General features: G+C 37.1%; 3 protein-coding genes across 3 annotated transcripts; 1 reads left to right on the forward strand and 2 right to left on the reverse strand.

The window, feature by feature from the left end:
- Positions 1-4,877: 4,877 nt before the first annotated feature.
- SAPINGB_P005282 (uncharacterized protein) lies at positions 4,878-7,799 on the reverse strand (the record flags this gene model as incomplete). Its single annotated transcript, XM_031999996.1, has 1 exon — positions 4,878-7,799. The coding sequence occupies one exon, from the start codon at positions 7,797-7,799 to the stop codon at positions 4,878-4,880; it is 2,922 nt and encodes a 973-aa protein (XP_031855887.1).
- A 538-nt stretch (positions 7,800-8,337) lies between these two features.
- Positions 8,338-10,398, forward strand: SAPINGB_P005283 (uncharacterized protein; the record flags this gene model as incomplete). The annotated part of the gene is made up of 1 exon (XM_031999997.1): positions 8,338-10,398. One exon carries the CDS (start codon positions 8,338-8,340, stop codon positions 10,396-10,398), a length of 2,061 nt encoding a protein of 686 aa, XP_031855888.1.
- A 49-nt stretch (positions 10,399-10,447) lies between these two features.
- Positions 10,448-11,407, reverse strand: SAPINGB_P005284 (uncharacterized protein; the record flags this gene model as incomplete). Its single annotated transcript, XM_031999998.1, has 1 exon — positions 10,448-11,407. One exon carries the CDS (start codon positions 11,405-11,407, stop codon positions 10,448-10,450), a length of 960 nt encoding a protein of 319 aa, XP_031855889.1.
- Between the last annotated feature and the right edge of the window lie 1,185 nt (positions 11,408-12,592).

Below are 12,592 nucleotides of genomic sequence, written 5' to 3' on the forward strand. Positions count from 1 at the left end.
GTTTGAAAGGAAAGGTAATATAGAACAAATGGATTTTTTAATAAACTTGTTTGTATACCTGCCTTTTTTGATTTTATCATACAATAAATATACTATAAAGAATCTCATTTTTCTTTATACATTTCACAAATCTTTAAATTTCTATTCATTCTATATGACCTTGAATGTATCTATTTCAAAAAAAAAAAAAAAAAATAAACAGACTATGCAATAGATCTTTTTTTAAGCGAGAAACAAGTTTTGGTTTCATTTTTTGATCTTAAATATCCTTTCATGTCCTTCTCCCCTTTTTCCTTTTTTTTTTTCAAAGTGTTTTGATTGGTTTATTATTTTATTGTCTAAAATCTTAGTTCAATATATAAATTATTATTTTTGAAACCCCAGACCCCAAAAAGAAACAACTGAAATTATCTAAATAGTACTTCTAAACACTATCTTTTTTTTGTAAATATATCTTTCATTTCCCTTGTTTTTTTTTTATTCCACTACAAATTATTCATTAGGTGTATTGTTTTTTTTTTTTTGCAAATATATAGCAATCAATTTACTTTCTTGATTAATTGTGAAACAATCAAGTTTACTTTAATTTTTTGAAATCGAATGATTCTTTTTTTTTCTTAATAAAAAAAATATGAAACTTTTATTATGGTAAAGAAAGTCTGTATTAAATAACATTGTAAATAATGGTTGGAAAACTTTCTTGAGCTCAAATCTTTTAACGGTTTGTCAATATTAAATTAATATTTAATAGAATACTTATTTGTTTATTAACTTCATACCGTTATCTTTGATGTTACTAATACAGATATTTTAAAGATTTTCACAAATTTTCACAAATTTTCACAAATTTTTATCTTTTGACCAATTTGACATAAGAGTCTTTTTTTTTCATATAATTGTCAATTCCAAAAAGATTTTCTTGGATATTTTTTTAATTATTTTTTTTCAAAAAAAGATTTGCTAGGTATTCAATTGTTTTCGGAGATAATATGTATACATATATACAATCCACTTTTTATTATTATTGACACATTTTGTTTTTTTTTTATTTTTTTTTTTCATTGATTCCTGTCAAGACCTGTCAATTCATATTAATATTTTTGGCACATTTCATCATTAAGTTTTCTGGTGGCAGTTCCATCTTTTTATTTTTTCTTCTTACGTTCCTCTTGTTTTTCGCTCAGTTTTTTGGATTCACTTTGTTCTTTTTTGTTTTTTTTGGGAGGTTAACTTCATTATTATTATTGTTTTTGGTTTCATACAGCCTTCATATACCAAATGCAGAAAAAGAAATATGCTACTTATTTTCCTTAAAAATCAACATTGGTTAGTGGCAAATTCCCAAATGTAAGAAAGAAAGGGGAAAAAAAATAAAAATACAAATAAAAATCAAAAATAAAGAAAATTGCAGAGACAAATTAGACCTTGTCTGGATTGTCTAGAAACTTGGACTTTATATATTTATATATATATATATATATTTCAATATTTTTATTTATTTATTACTTGAAATAATTAAATTATTATAATTTAGTTATTATAATACCCAACTACAATCATATTCTAATTAAAAAAAAATCTTTGAGGTCAACTGAAAAAAAAAAAAAAATACATACTCCCATCCCCTTTCCCCTTCAAGTGTCTATCTATTGTTGATTACAATTATGCCACGTTTAAAAGCGGTATTTACTCCAAAGAAAAACAGAGTGCCAATATACACTGGAGGTACACTAAAGTCGAATGCATTGAGTTTCTTTCAGTTAAACTAGTATGTATATATATATATATATAATTATACATTTATTTTTTTTTTTCAAAAGTCGTATTTGCTTAAGCGGAGAAATTATACTAAGAATCTTTGGGTTATTGTCGTAAAAAAAAAAAAAAAAAAAAAACCAACAAAACACTTAACGCTAAGCACTGCTTTCTCGCCTAAAAATTTAGTCTGATAAGGATATTTGCTTAATGCTTAATGAAGCAAATATCCTAAAATGATATATTTATATTAATTGGTATCATTTTCTGTTGGTCTTTTTTGTTTATTTTTTTTTTGTCTGTTGTTGTGCCCATGGATATGTCATTCTACCCCATTTTTACGCCAACAATTTCCCTTTCCAAGTTAAATCAAGTAATAAACTGTAGAACAAAAAAAAAAAAGTCTCAAAGAAGACTTCTTTTTTTTTTTTTTTTCCTCCTTTGTTTCTTTAAATCTGTACAGATTGAAAGAAAGAAAAAAAGAAAAAAACGCCCAATAATTACAACAAGAGTAATAATAATAATGACTTCATTGGAAAACTAAACTTGAATGGTCATCCCTAGATAATACACAATGCATCATCATATACATCACTTTAATAATGTGTCTCATAAATTGTTGTTTCTGTTACCAACACTTTTTTTTTATTTTATTTTTTTATTTTTTTATTTTTTTATTTTATTCCTTCACTTTCTTTCTTAAATTTCTTACCTAACTGGGATGTTGACGTTTCTAAATGTCAAAAAAAAAAAAAATTATTTATTTATTTATTATTATGATTGATAATCTATTTTTGGAAGTTGTTGTGGATTTAGTATCACGATTGGGACCTGTCAAATGTCACTTTTTTTTTTTTGGTGGCGCTTTGAGTACCAATATGTCAAACCTGTCAACCCTTTTTTTTTTTTTTTGACAGGTATGGGGTCTAGAGTTTTTTTTTTTTTTTTTTCATTGTAAATACTGGAGATTTTGATTTTAATAAAATCTTCATTCACAACCTAATTCTTGTCTAAATGCTGTAAAATATCTAAATATAAATAAATAGATAGACTGATATGCATCCATACTGATTACAATTGATGATTGCCAATGAATCTAGAATGAAATTCTACCGAAATTGGTCCAAACAGAAGTCAGTACTAATAATTATACTACATGTCAAAAAAAAAAAAATTAGTTCTTTTATCACTTTTTCAGGTCTTTGTTTGTATTGTTTTTATGAATTACTTTAAAGTACACTTGTGTTTCAATCATATATATCCATTTTCCTTTTTCTTTGATTTTAAAAAAAAAAAATTCCATACAATTATATGCGAGTTTTGGACGTCAACAATTTGTATACATTGTAGACACTTTTCAAATAAAAATATGTCAAATAACTATCTATTAACTTACATTTAGAATAAAATAATTATTTTATCTTTTGTTCATCCATAATTAAACTTGAAGTTTAACCGAGCCTAACAAGGTCTTTTTTGATTCATTCAAAGGTGACTTTTTTTTTTATTTTAATATATATATATATTTTTTTATAATATTATATTATATATCATCTAATAATTTATTTTCATAATTCGATCTAAAAGACTTTTTTTTTTATAATCCATTCAACCGGTTGTCAATTTTCAATGATAATAAAAAAACCGCATTTTTTTTTTGGTCTTTTTCTACAAGAAGGTATTCTCAAAAATTTGGCTTGTATGAGACTGGTATCCCCATAAATACAAGACTTCATTTCATCTATATATGGTAATTTAAAACCCCTTCCGTTAAAAAAAAAAGAAAAAGACTAAAGTAAATATGAAATTTGAGTCTATGAAAAACTCTTAAACAAAAAAAAAAGGTCTTAATTTTATTTTAAATAAAAAAGAAATATAAAATAAAATAAAAATAATCTCAATCTATCTTTTGTTCATTTGATGCAATCAACTATCACAAAGTGTTGACTTTAAATGTGATAGCAATATTAAGATATTTAACTTGCTGAGATACACAAAGCTTGAATGATTGAGACAATTATCATTTATTGTATATATTTATTTATAATACTTTACTATAAACTTGTCTATCTAATTCTAAGAATCCAAGTCTGATGATTAGTTCAATATAGATTTATTTGGGAGAATTCTAATCCACATCTAAACAGTCTTAGATTCCGGTGAAACTCCTACTCATGCACCAGAAACAATTGTATTTATTCAGTTTTATTCAAAAGGGAATAGCTTAATGATTTTTTTTTGACAGTTTCTTCAGTTTTTCTTAGTGAACTAAATGTCAAATCTTTCCCATTAGTATCCACTCTACTACATTTGGTCCGCTTTTATTTAAACTGACAGCATGCACTAAATCGTTTAACCAAAAAAAAAAAAAAAAAAAAAAATATTTTTGGTAGAGTTACATTTTAATGCCGCGGATCCACATCGAAGAGAAGAAAAAACTTTTGACGGCTTTTTTTTCTTTCTTTATGTCAAAATCTGATACTTAATAATATTTTTTTTGTCTTTATATATATTCTCCCCCTGACTATTGGTCGATACTAATTTTTGGTTGTTGTTGGGGGGGTTGTTTTGTTCAATTTTGTGATACACCTGTCAAACTTGATTTTAACGCTAGTCCCGATAACGTAACTCACTGTAACATTTGCCTGACGTTTGTGCTTTTTTTTTTTTTTTTTTTTTTCCCAAAAGTTACCGCCATAGTTCATAATAAGTTACTATTGCTGCTACTATTACTACTGTTAATACTACTGCTAATACTGATTTTTAAATGTATATATATAATAATAATATTTATACACACAAAACGGGATCTTTTGCATATTTGACCTTCGGGAATGGCTTTTTGTTTTACCCTTCTCTTAATAACTTACATCGGTACCATATAAGTGCTGTCAAAATTGCCTCCCTTTTTGTTACATTCCAGTAATAATACTGGTACCAAAGGGGTCGTGAATCGAAAATTGACGTTTTAAATTTTATCCTGTTTATGGGTGGTCGTTTTTTTATTTTTTTTTTTTATGCTCAATAAAATATTAAATTCAACTTTAGATTATTATTATTATTATTATATTTTTTTTTCTGTTTCTTTTTACACTTACAGTCCCTTCCCATTTTACCGCTATTTACGCATTCAGCTTGTCTCTCAAACCAGTCAAGAACTGGTAATATGTTAAGCTCTGATCTGTCTTATCCTCCACAAAGAATGTAGAAGCCCAATGTCTAAGAGATGGCTCACCCTCCTCGCGCACAATGAAAAGCGATGGCCACGTGATGTTGTCCTTCTTCTCACGAATTTTGCTAATGATGGCACGGATACGCAGATTAAGCGGCGTGTCCGTCTCAGGAATCTCCGCCTTACCTGTGGGCAGCTTGTCTTTGCTGTCAAGGCCAAAGGCATCGAGAATAAGCTGGGGAACAGCGTCACGGCCAATCCACAAAAACATGGTTTGACCATCGTGGATAAGATAAAGACCGTGAGAGGCAATTCTCTCGCCAGTCAGATTGACCTTTTGAGGCAAAACAATTTCCCCAGTCTCCTCATTAGGAAGTCCTGCCTCATCAGACATGTCATGAAGACTGTAGAGATCAGGATAAAGATACTTAATCAGGTATGGGACTGGCAAGGTCTCAAGCAAGCAAATGGCCGAAGATCTCAAGTCTGAAGCAATTTGAGCAGATTGGCGGAAAGCAACGTGCTTAATGATGGCATTAACCAAAAGTGGAAGCATGCGCATATTAGCACAAAACTGAATGGGTGCCGAGCCGCCAACATTGGTCGTCATAAGCTCCTTCTTATACGTCTGGAGAATCTCAAGCAGACGGTTATAGACAAGCTCACGGGCCTCGGTAAGGCCAGTTGACAATGCCTTTTCACAAGCCTTTTGGGTGAGGTAAGCTGTGATAGCGAGCTGGTCAGCAGAAGCGTAAATGTCAGGAAGCAAGTCACTTGTAGGGACAGAAATTGTGATGACTCTGATGCGGCGTTCACTTTCGCAAGTGGAGTGAAGAACAGCAGCTTGGAAGGAAATCCAAGGCTGGACAATATTGTCCTCAATGGCAACCTCAATGACGTAGCTTTGGTCACGGGGGAAAGAGGGAAATGAGCAAAGATCAGAAGATCTGTTGAAAAAGTGGCCGTAAAATCCACTCATTCTCACGTTGCGGTTACCACGAACACGGAGAACAGCCTCGTAAGCAAGCTCTTGAGACAGATGCTCACCAAGCTCATGAGCCAACTTAACAACGTCCTCGGGTCTGGAGGCATTCCATCCGGGGTAAAAGTAAGTCTGACCAGCAGTAAATCTAGGGAGATTGGATAATGATGCAACGTCTTGGTAGTGCGAAGAAAAGAGGAACATGTCGACCGAGACCTGTGATCTGTTGAACTCAATGGCGCGATCCTTGTAAAAGGACGAGGCTGTCTTCAAAAGAGCATTTTCCTTGGAAGTTCCAAGACTCTTTCGGTCTTCGCGGGCTTCAAGCTTGCCAAGGCCAACATTGGGTAAACTGGAGGAAAGGCAAATAATCTTACCACCAATTGGAGCAATGAGCTTGTGAGCCACGTCGAGAGCTGAACCAAGAGCATTGTTGGTATTGACATTGTTGACGAAAAGAACGCCAAGCTTGTCAAGAAGAGCGTCAATCTGCTTTCTATTCTCAGTAAGATCAACAAGAAGGCCGGTGGGGAGAGGCAAAAATGGATCATCGAGATCAGAGACAGCGAGCATGGACGGGATGTAATCCGAGTCCTCAGCAACAGTACCATCCTCGTTGCGGTCAGCTTCAAGATTAAAAAAGTACAAGGAAGAATCAACACCAATGAAGGCGACCTTGCATCTATCGTCCTTATTAGGAAGGCGGTCGAGGTTCTCCTTAATGACACGCGCGACAGTGGCCAAGAGACCATTTTGGATAGAGTGGGCGCTGACATCGAGAACAAATACGTAAACTGGGGGTTGGGGAGGTCTAACCATGTATCCAGAAGGGGCGATGAAATCCACCACACCATAATTAAGGTCCGGTCTGGCCCACAAGTCTCTCTTGACATTGTTTACCGTGTCATAAGTGAATTTTGCTGGAACATCGTTGGTCATGCCACAGAGATTGCACTTCCAGCGGTGGCCCTGGTTGACAAAAGTGACAAAAGGGTTAATGTAGGCACGGCACGCTCTGCAACGGCAAATGTCGGTATCACTAATGACTGGGATATTCTCCGAGGAGTTAAGGAGGGCATTGTATGGTCTAATGATAAGAGCAAGGGGTAGCTTGGACTTTTTGAGAAGAGAGCGATTTTTGGGAATCACATTAAGAGTGCAGCGCATGTATTCATGGTTAGCATTTGCCTCTGAGCTCTGAGTTAATTGGGCATTGGGAGGGAGGATGATCGGTGGTGGGGGGAGAGAAAGATCCGAAATAGGGGGAGGAAGGTAGGATAGGAGATCCAGATTGTAAAGCTTGTTAAGCGGAAGTTTCGGCACAGCATTGGGATCGACAGGAGCACCAGCAGAAGCACCATAACTAGAGATATTAGAAGTATCAGCAATGCCACCGCCGCTACCGGCGCCTAGAGGGCCATAGCCGGCACCGTAAGCCGGGCCACCGGGGCCATAAGTTTGATTAGCAGCACCATATGGGGAAGCAGCAGCTTGAGGAGCAGCACCAAAGGGAGCAGCGCCATTACTGAAACCCATTCCACCAAACTGGTTAGCAAGAGCATCTACAGGGGCCTGTGTGTTGGGAAAAGAGCCTTGGGAGCCTGGCTGGTTGGCAATTGCTGGGGTGAAAACTGCGTTGGAACCTGCTGCTGCTGCTGCTGCAACACCGGGAGCAGCGGGATTAGCCTGGGGCGATGGGCCGCCACCATAACCAGGAGCACCAAGATAAGAGTTGGGAGCAGGTGACTGGGCGTTAAAATTGTACTGCTGAGTAGGATATTGCCTTCGCTTTGAGTGGTGAGCAGCAGCGTGTGCATCAGGTTGCTGTTGTTGCTGGTCCTGCAGCTGTTGCTGGTCCTGGCCGTCTTGAGGGTAGCCGTACTGGGACATTATAGGATTGCGGCGATTCTAAAAAAAAAAAAAAAGGAGGGTTTAAATGAGTGGGATGTCGTCGCTTGTGATGGAAGATATTGTAAATGGAGGAGGTCCTTAGATAAGGATAGGAGGTAAAGAGTTGTTGTTGTGGTGGTGGTAAAAAAAACAATTGGTGAGTTGGCGATTTGGCGATTTGGTTTTGGAGGGTTTTTTCCTGTAGAGGCCACCTGGACTTCTTTAGGGGGGGTATGGTTGAGAGAAAAGTTGTAACTGAAAAATTATGTTACATAAGTAAAATGTACCAAGTATGTAATGTCATTTACTGTTCAGCCGTAGAATCAGATGTACTTAGTATTGCAGTAGATTTCATACTGAATTATTGTGGAGATCTCTGCTGAGCCCCGTGTGGGTTTTTTTAATATTTAAAGACAACCGGACTTATTTTTAAATTCTCTCATTTCTGCCACGAGCTTAATTTTCTCTTCAACTATTTAAAACCTCTTTTTTTTTTTTTTTTTTTTTTTTTTTTACTAATATCACTATTGAAGCTTCAATGATGTTTGATAAATTTCATCACCAAAGCGGTAGTAATCCTACCTCTCCGCCTTCGGGATACTCAAATCAAGACTCATTATCTTCTACGTCATCGTCGTCATCGTTTGCTCCTCGAGTCTTCAATGTCAATAATAACGACATTGTTCATGCACGTCTAGTCATCCTCGATGGTACTGCCGGTCCCCAGCAGGGTGGTGCTAATTCATCGGTTGTTGTTTACCATCACGTCAACTCGTTTCCTTCACAGCGGTTTCAAGTAACAGATGGATATTTTAAGGCGTTTGTGCATTTAAATCCAGGCGTCAATAATCTTCGCATCGTTTGGAGCAATGGTGATGATGATGAACAGTCGCCTAGTTCGCAGCTGACTCTAAACTACGTGCCTCTTTTGCAAAACCCTCCCTTGCATTATGCCTTGATTGTGGCTAAAGACAGCCCCTTTCTTTTTGACTCACCCACTTATAAAAAAGAGCAAGAAGGAGGTAATGGGCTTGACCTGGCTATCAAAAAGGTCCGTCTGGCTAGTTATATGATGGCTGCGTATACTGGTGAGCAAATGCGCCGAGCTGGGTTTGGTCATCGTACATTTAGACCTCACGAAGAGTACGATAAAGACACACTTTCTGACCGAGACCGAAGTCTGCGATCAACAACCAAAGTGCATGTCATTCAAAGTAACTTGACAGTTGATGAGATTCGCGACCCGAATCGTGCCCAGCAGAATTCCCAAGGTACAGACAGGGGAGCGCTTTTTGGAATTGCATTGGATGCTATCCGCAACTCTGGGAATGACTTGTTTGCTGACAAGGGCGAAAATGTGATGGTTGCTGCCATCATTTTGGATGGCCATTGGGACGTGCAGCGAAAGCTTATTGTGGGGCATGCGGCTTTGGGTGGTAGTTCAGGCCACATCCGCTTGGGAATTTTTGGGTCGCATGCATTGTGGTCATTCCCAACGAGCATTGAGCAAATCACCCCGTGCTATTTGGATGAAACACGCGTGGACACAAACCAAATTGCTAAAGATTGTAGTGGTGAAGGCACTGCGTGGGAAGTTTACAATGTCGGGTTTGGTGCGTGGCTGCACGAAATTGGGCACTTGCTTGGATGTCCACACCAGCCTTATGGAATTATGTTGCGCGACTGGTACATTAATCGATCATTTATGTCACGCGAAGGATATGCATCTGGTCCAAAGACTAATGGTAAGCGACCTATTCGTGCCAAGGATGAGAGTGTGTGGCATCCTTTAGATTTGCTTCGGTTTAGATTCCATCCGGCGTTTAGATCACCCTTTGAGAACCGGGTGGAGGGCTCTAAGATTGGATTTTTCCCATTGGAGAATGGCGTTTTGGTGCGCACCATGACGGGTATTTACCTTGTGGAAATTTACGTTGATGACAAACTTCAAGGTTGGCTTAAATTTTTGAGTCCTCAGCAGGAAACGTTTTTGTTTGAAGATGACCTGCTGGGCCAAGTTCAAGACCTCGGGGCCCGTGATCCTAATAAAAAGCTCACCATTAACGTGCTTGGTCTTGGAGAGTCACAAGAGACTGTGCAGGATTTCCGAGAGCTTGCTCGTAGTGATCAGATCCACGACACTTTTTTCCGCAACCGCGGAGTGGTTACTGGGTTCCGGTCGCTGCCCATTGGTAGTGCCAGTGGTCAGTTACAAACCGCTATTTTCCCGCCCGACATTCGCGGTGTTAATGTGCGCTGCGGTGCTTGGATTGATGCAATTGAGTTTATTCCTTGCAATGATAATGGCGACCCTGCCAATGGTCCTCAGCGGCCTCGCGTTGGTGGAACTGGAGGCGGAGCAAACCAGTTTTTGTTCCAAGAAGGTGAATATCTCGTGGGCTTTTTCATTCGTGCCGGAGCATGGCTTGACGCGGTGCAAATCATTACCAATATCCGACGCAGTCCGATCTATGGAAACTCTCAGGGCGGTGGGCCATTTGAGCTGTATCCTCCACCTGGATATGAGCTTGTTGGCATCAAGGCCCATGTTGAAAGCTGGCTCAAGTCATTTTCCGTGGTTTATATTTCGAAAGATTAGGGTTATTTACAAAGAATATGTAGTTTTTTTTTTTTTTTTTTTTTTTTTTTTAAAGGACGCTGCGAGCATGCTGGACCTTACGTGTGACAGCATTTGCACTGGTGGCCCTCTTTTGCTTGATAAGAGAAATCAACATGAATGTTGTAAAGACAGAAAGACCGTACCAAGTAAGAATATACTGGAAATGAGTGTTTCTGAGCTCAACTTTGCCTGTGACGCCAATGGGGACGCCGTAGCGGGCCATTTGTTCTACAGATATGTTGCCATCAGCATTAAGTTGCTGGACATCGTGTTGGATGGCAGCACGTGCTGGGAGCGAGGGATCAAGAAGTTCTTCAAAAAGAATAGGTTGAGCGCCTGTTTTATTTGCCATATCTTCGACATCAAGGTACGCGTAATGGGGAGAATCTGGTGGCGGTGGGGCCGGAGTGAACATGCCCTTTTCAGGTGACTTGCGGAGCAAACACTCAACCTCGACGGGGCCCTCAGGAAGAGACATGGGTCTGGTTGACCTATCGAGGAAACGTTTGGCAATCCAGCCGCGCTTAATGAGCAGAGTACTTTTGCCCTCACCGCGCTCGAGGGGGGTTAAGACAAAGTAGCCTTCCTGTTCGTCACGCATGCGGGGACCGACGTACATTTCCTGGTCATGGCGGAAGGTTCCCTGAACCAAAACGCGGCGGTAGTCAAATTCGTCAGAAGAAGCAATATCAGCGTTAATGTTTCCAGGAAGCGGCAGGGGAGGGAGAGTCAGGCGGTCTTCAGCCTGAGAGATGAGATCAGTTTTCCAGCGTAAACGTTTGACTTGCCATGTTCCAAGACCGAAGGAAACAATGGGCATGAGGACCAATAGTCCAAACATGCTTTTGGAAAACCAGGAGCTTGTATCTTGAGCCTTTTGTTTGACAGGCTTCCAGTCGACGTTAGAGGTTTTGACAGTACGGAACTGAAACGGGCGGCGGAGCACTCCTAGCGGGGCTCTGCGGCACCCAATTGGAAGTCTGATCATTGGTTGGTTGTGTGTTGAAAAATGTGATGTAAGAATGTTTTAGGGAAGGCTTTTTTCTAAACTTTTTTCTAAATATTTAAATTTTTTTATTATTTTTTTTTTGTCTGTGGATGGCGGTTTTGGGGAAAAAACGGGGTTTGTTGGGTTCCGTCGGCTCTTTTATATATGAGTTTAAAATAGCTATCATGAGGTTTTTTAATTTTTGTTACAAAAAAAAAAATATTAGAAATGAGTAATTTAAAAAAAAAAGGAAATCTCCCACTAAGGGGCTCGAACCCTTGACATTTCGGTTTACTTGGAACCGTTGATTACTTGTAAAAGCCGAACGCTCTACCGACTGAGCTAAGCGGGACTTGGGTTAGGTTTTCTTACTAATTGGTTAATTTGACGTCATTTAATAATTATAGAAGTTTTTAACATTAGCATTTTCACTATTTTAAGGTTTGTATTTAATACAAAGATTTGGTTTATAACATCAAGTTACTTGTATGTTAAACCCAGGGCATATTTTTAGGCTGTTAGAGATGCAATGTTAAAGCCAAATTAAAAGTTTATTGTAAAGACGAAAATATAATGAAAAAAAAGGAAGGCGTAGATGCTGATGTTATTTAACCATCAAATTAACATAAGCCTTTTTTTAGAGCTTAGTTATAAACTGTTGGAGATGTAAAAAGTTGAATTTAAGTTAAAAGGTTTTTATAAAAAAAGAGAGTTATAAAGTATGCCCAAAAAAAAAAAACGATAGCGATGATATTCTATACACTTTTATAACCCTTGAATAGAAATATACAAACCGTTTTTAGTGTACACAATTAATTAAAAATGTATATTACAAGCTTTATTAAACGAATGGAAGATTCAAATATTTTTAAAACAAGTTTCATTCGAACTGTGCTTTTCTACATTTATTGATCCTTTATAATTTTTTTTTTTTTTGATTGACTGACCACCTCCCGACTTTTCTATGATTGATTGATTACATTATTAGACTTTTTTTTAAAAAAAAACCCCTTCTTCATTTCATTGATTCATAATTATCCATTTCTTTTCATGTGACCAAGTGGGGTCTTTTTTCATTTTTTCATTTTTTTATTTTTTTATTTTTCCATCTTTCATTCTTGGTAATCATTTTTTTTTTGGTGTCCGCTTAAAGTTTGATTGTCTTTTTTCTCGGCACAGCTTGCC

Source organism: Magnusiomyces paraingens, assembly GCF_902498895.1.
Source record: "Magnusiomyces paraingens strain CBS 517.90 genome assembly, contig: contig4, whole genome shotgun sequence".
NCBI classification, from domain to species: Eukaryota; Fungi; Ascomycota; class Dipodascomycetes; order Dipodascales; family Dipodascaceae; genus Magnusiomyces; species Magnusiomyces paraingens.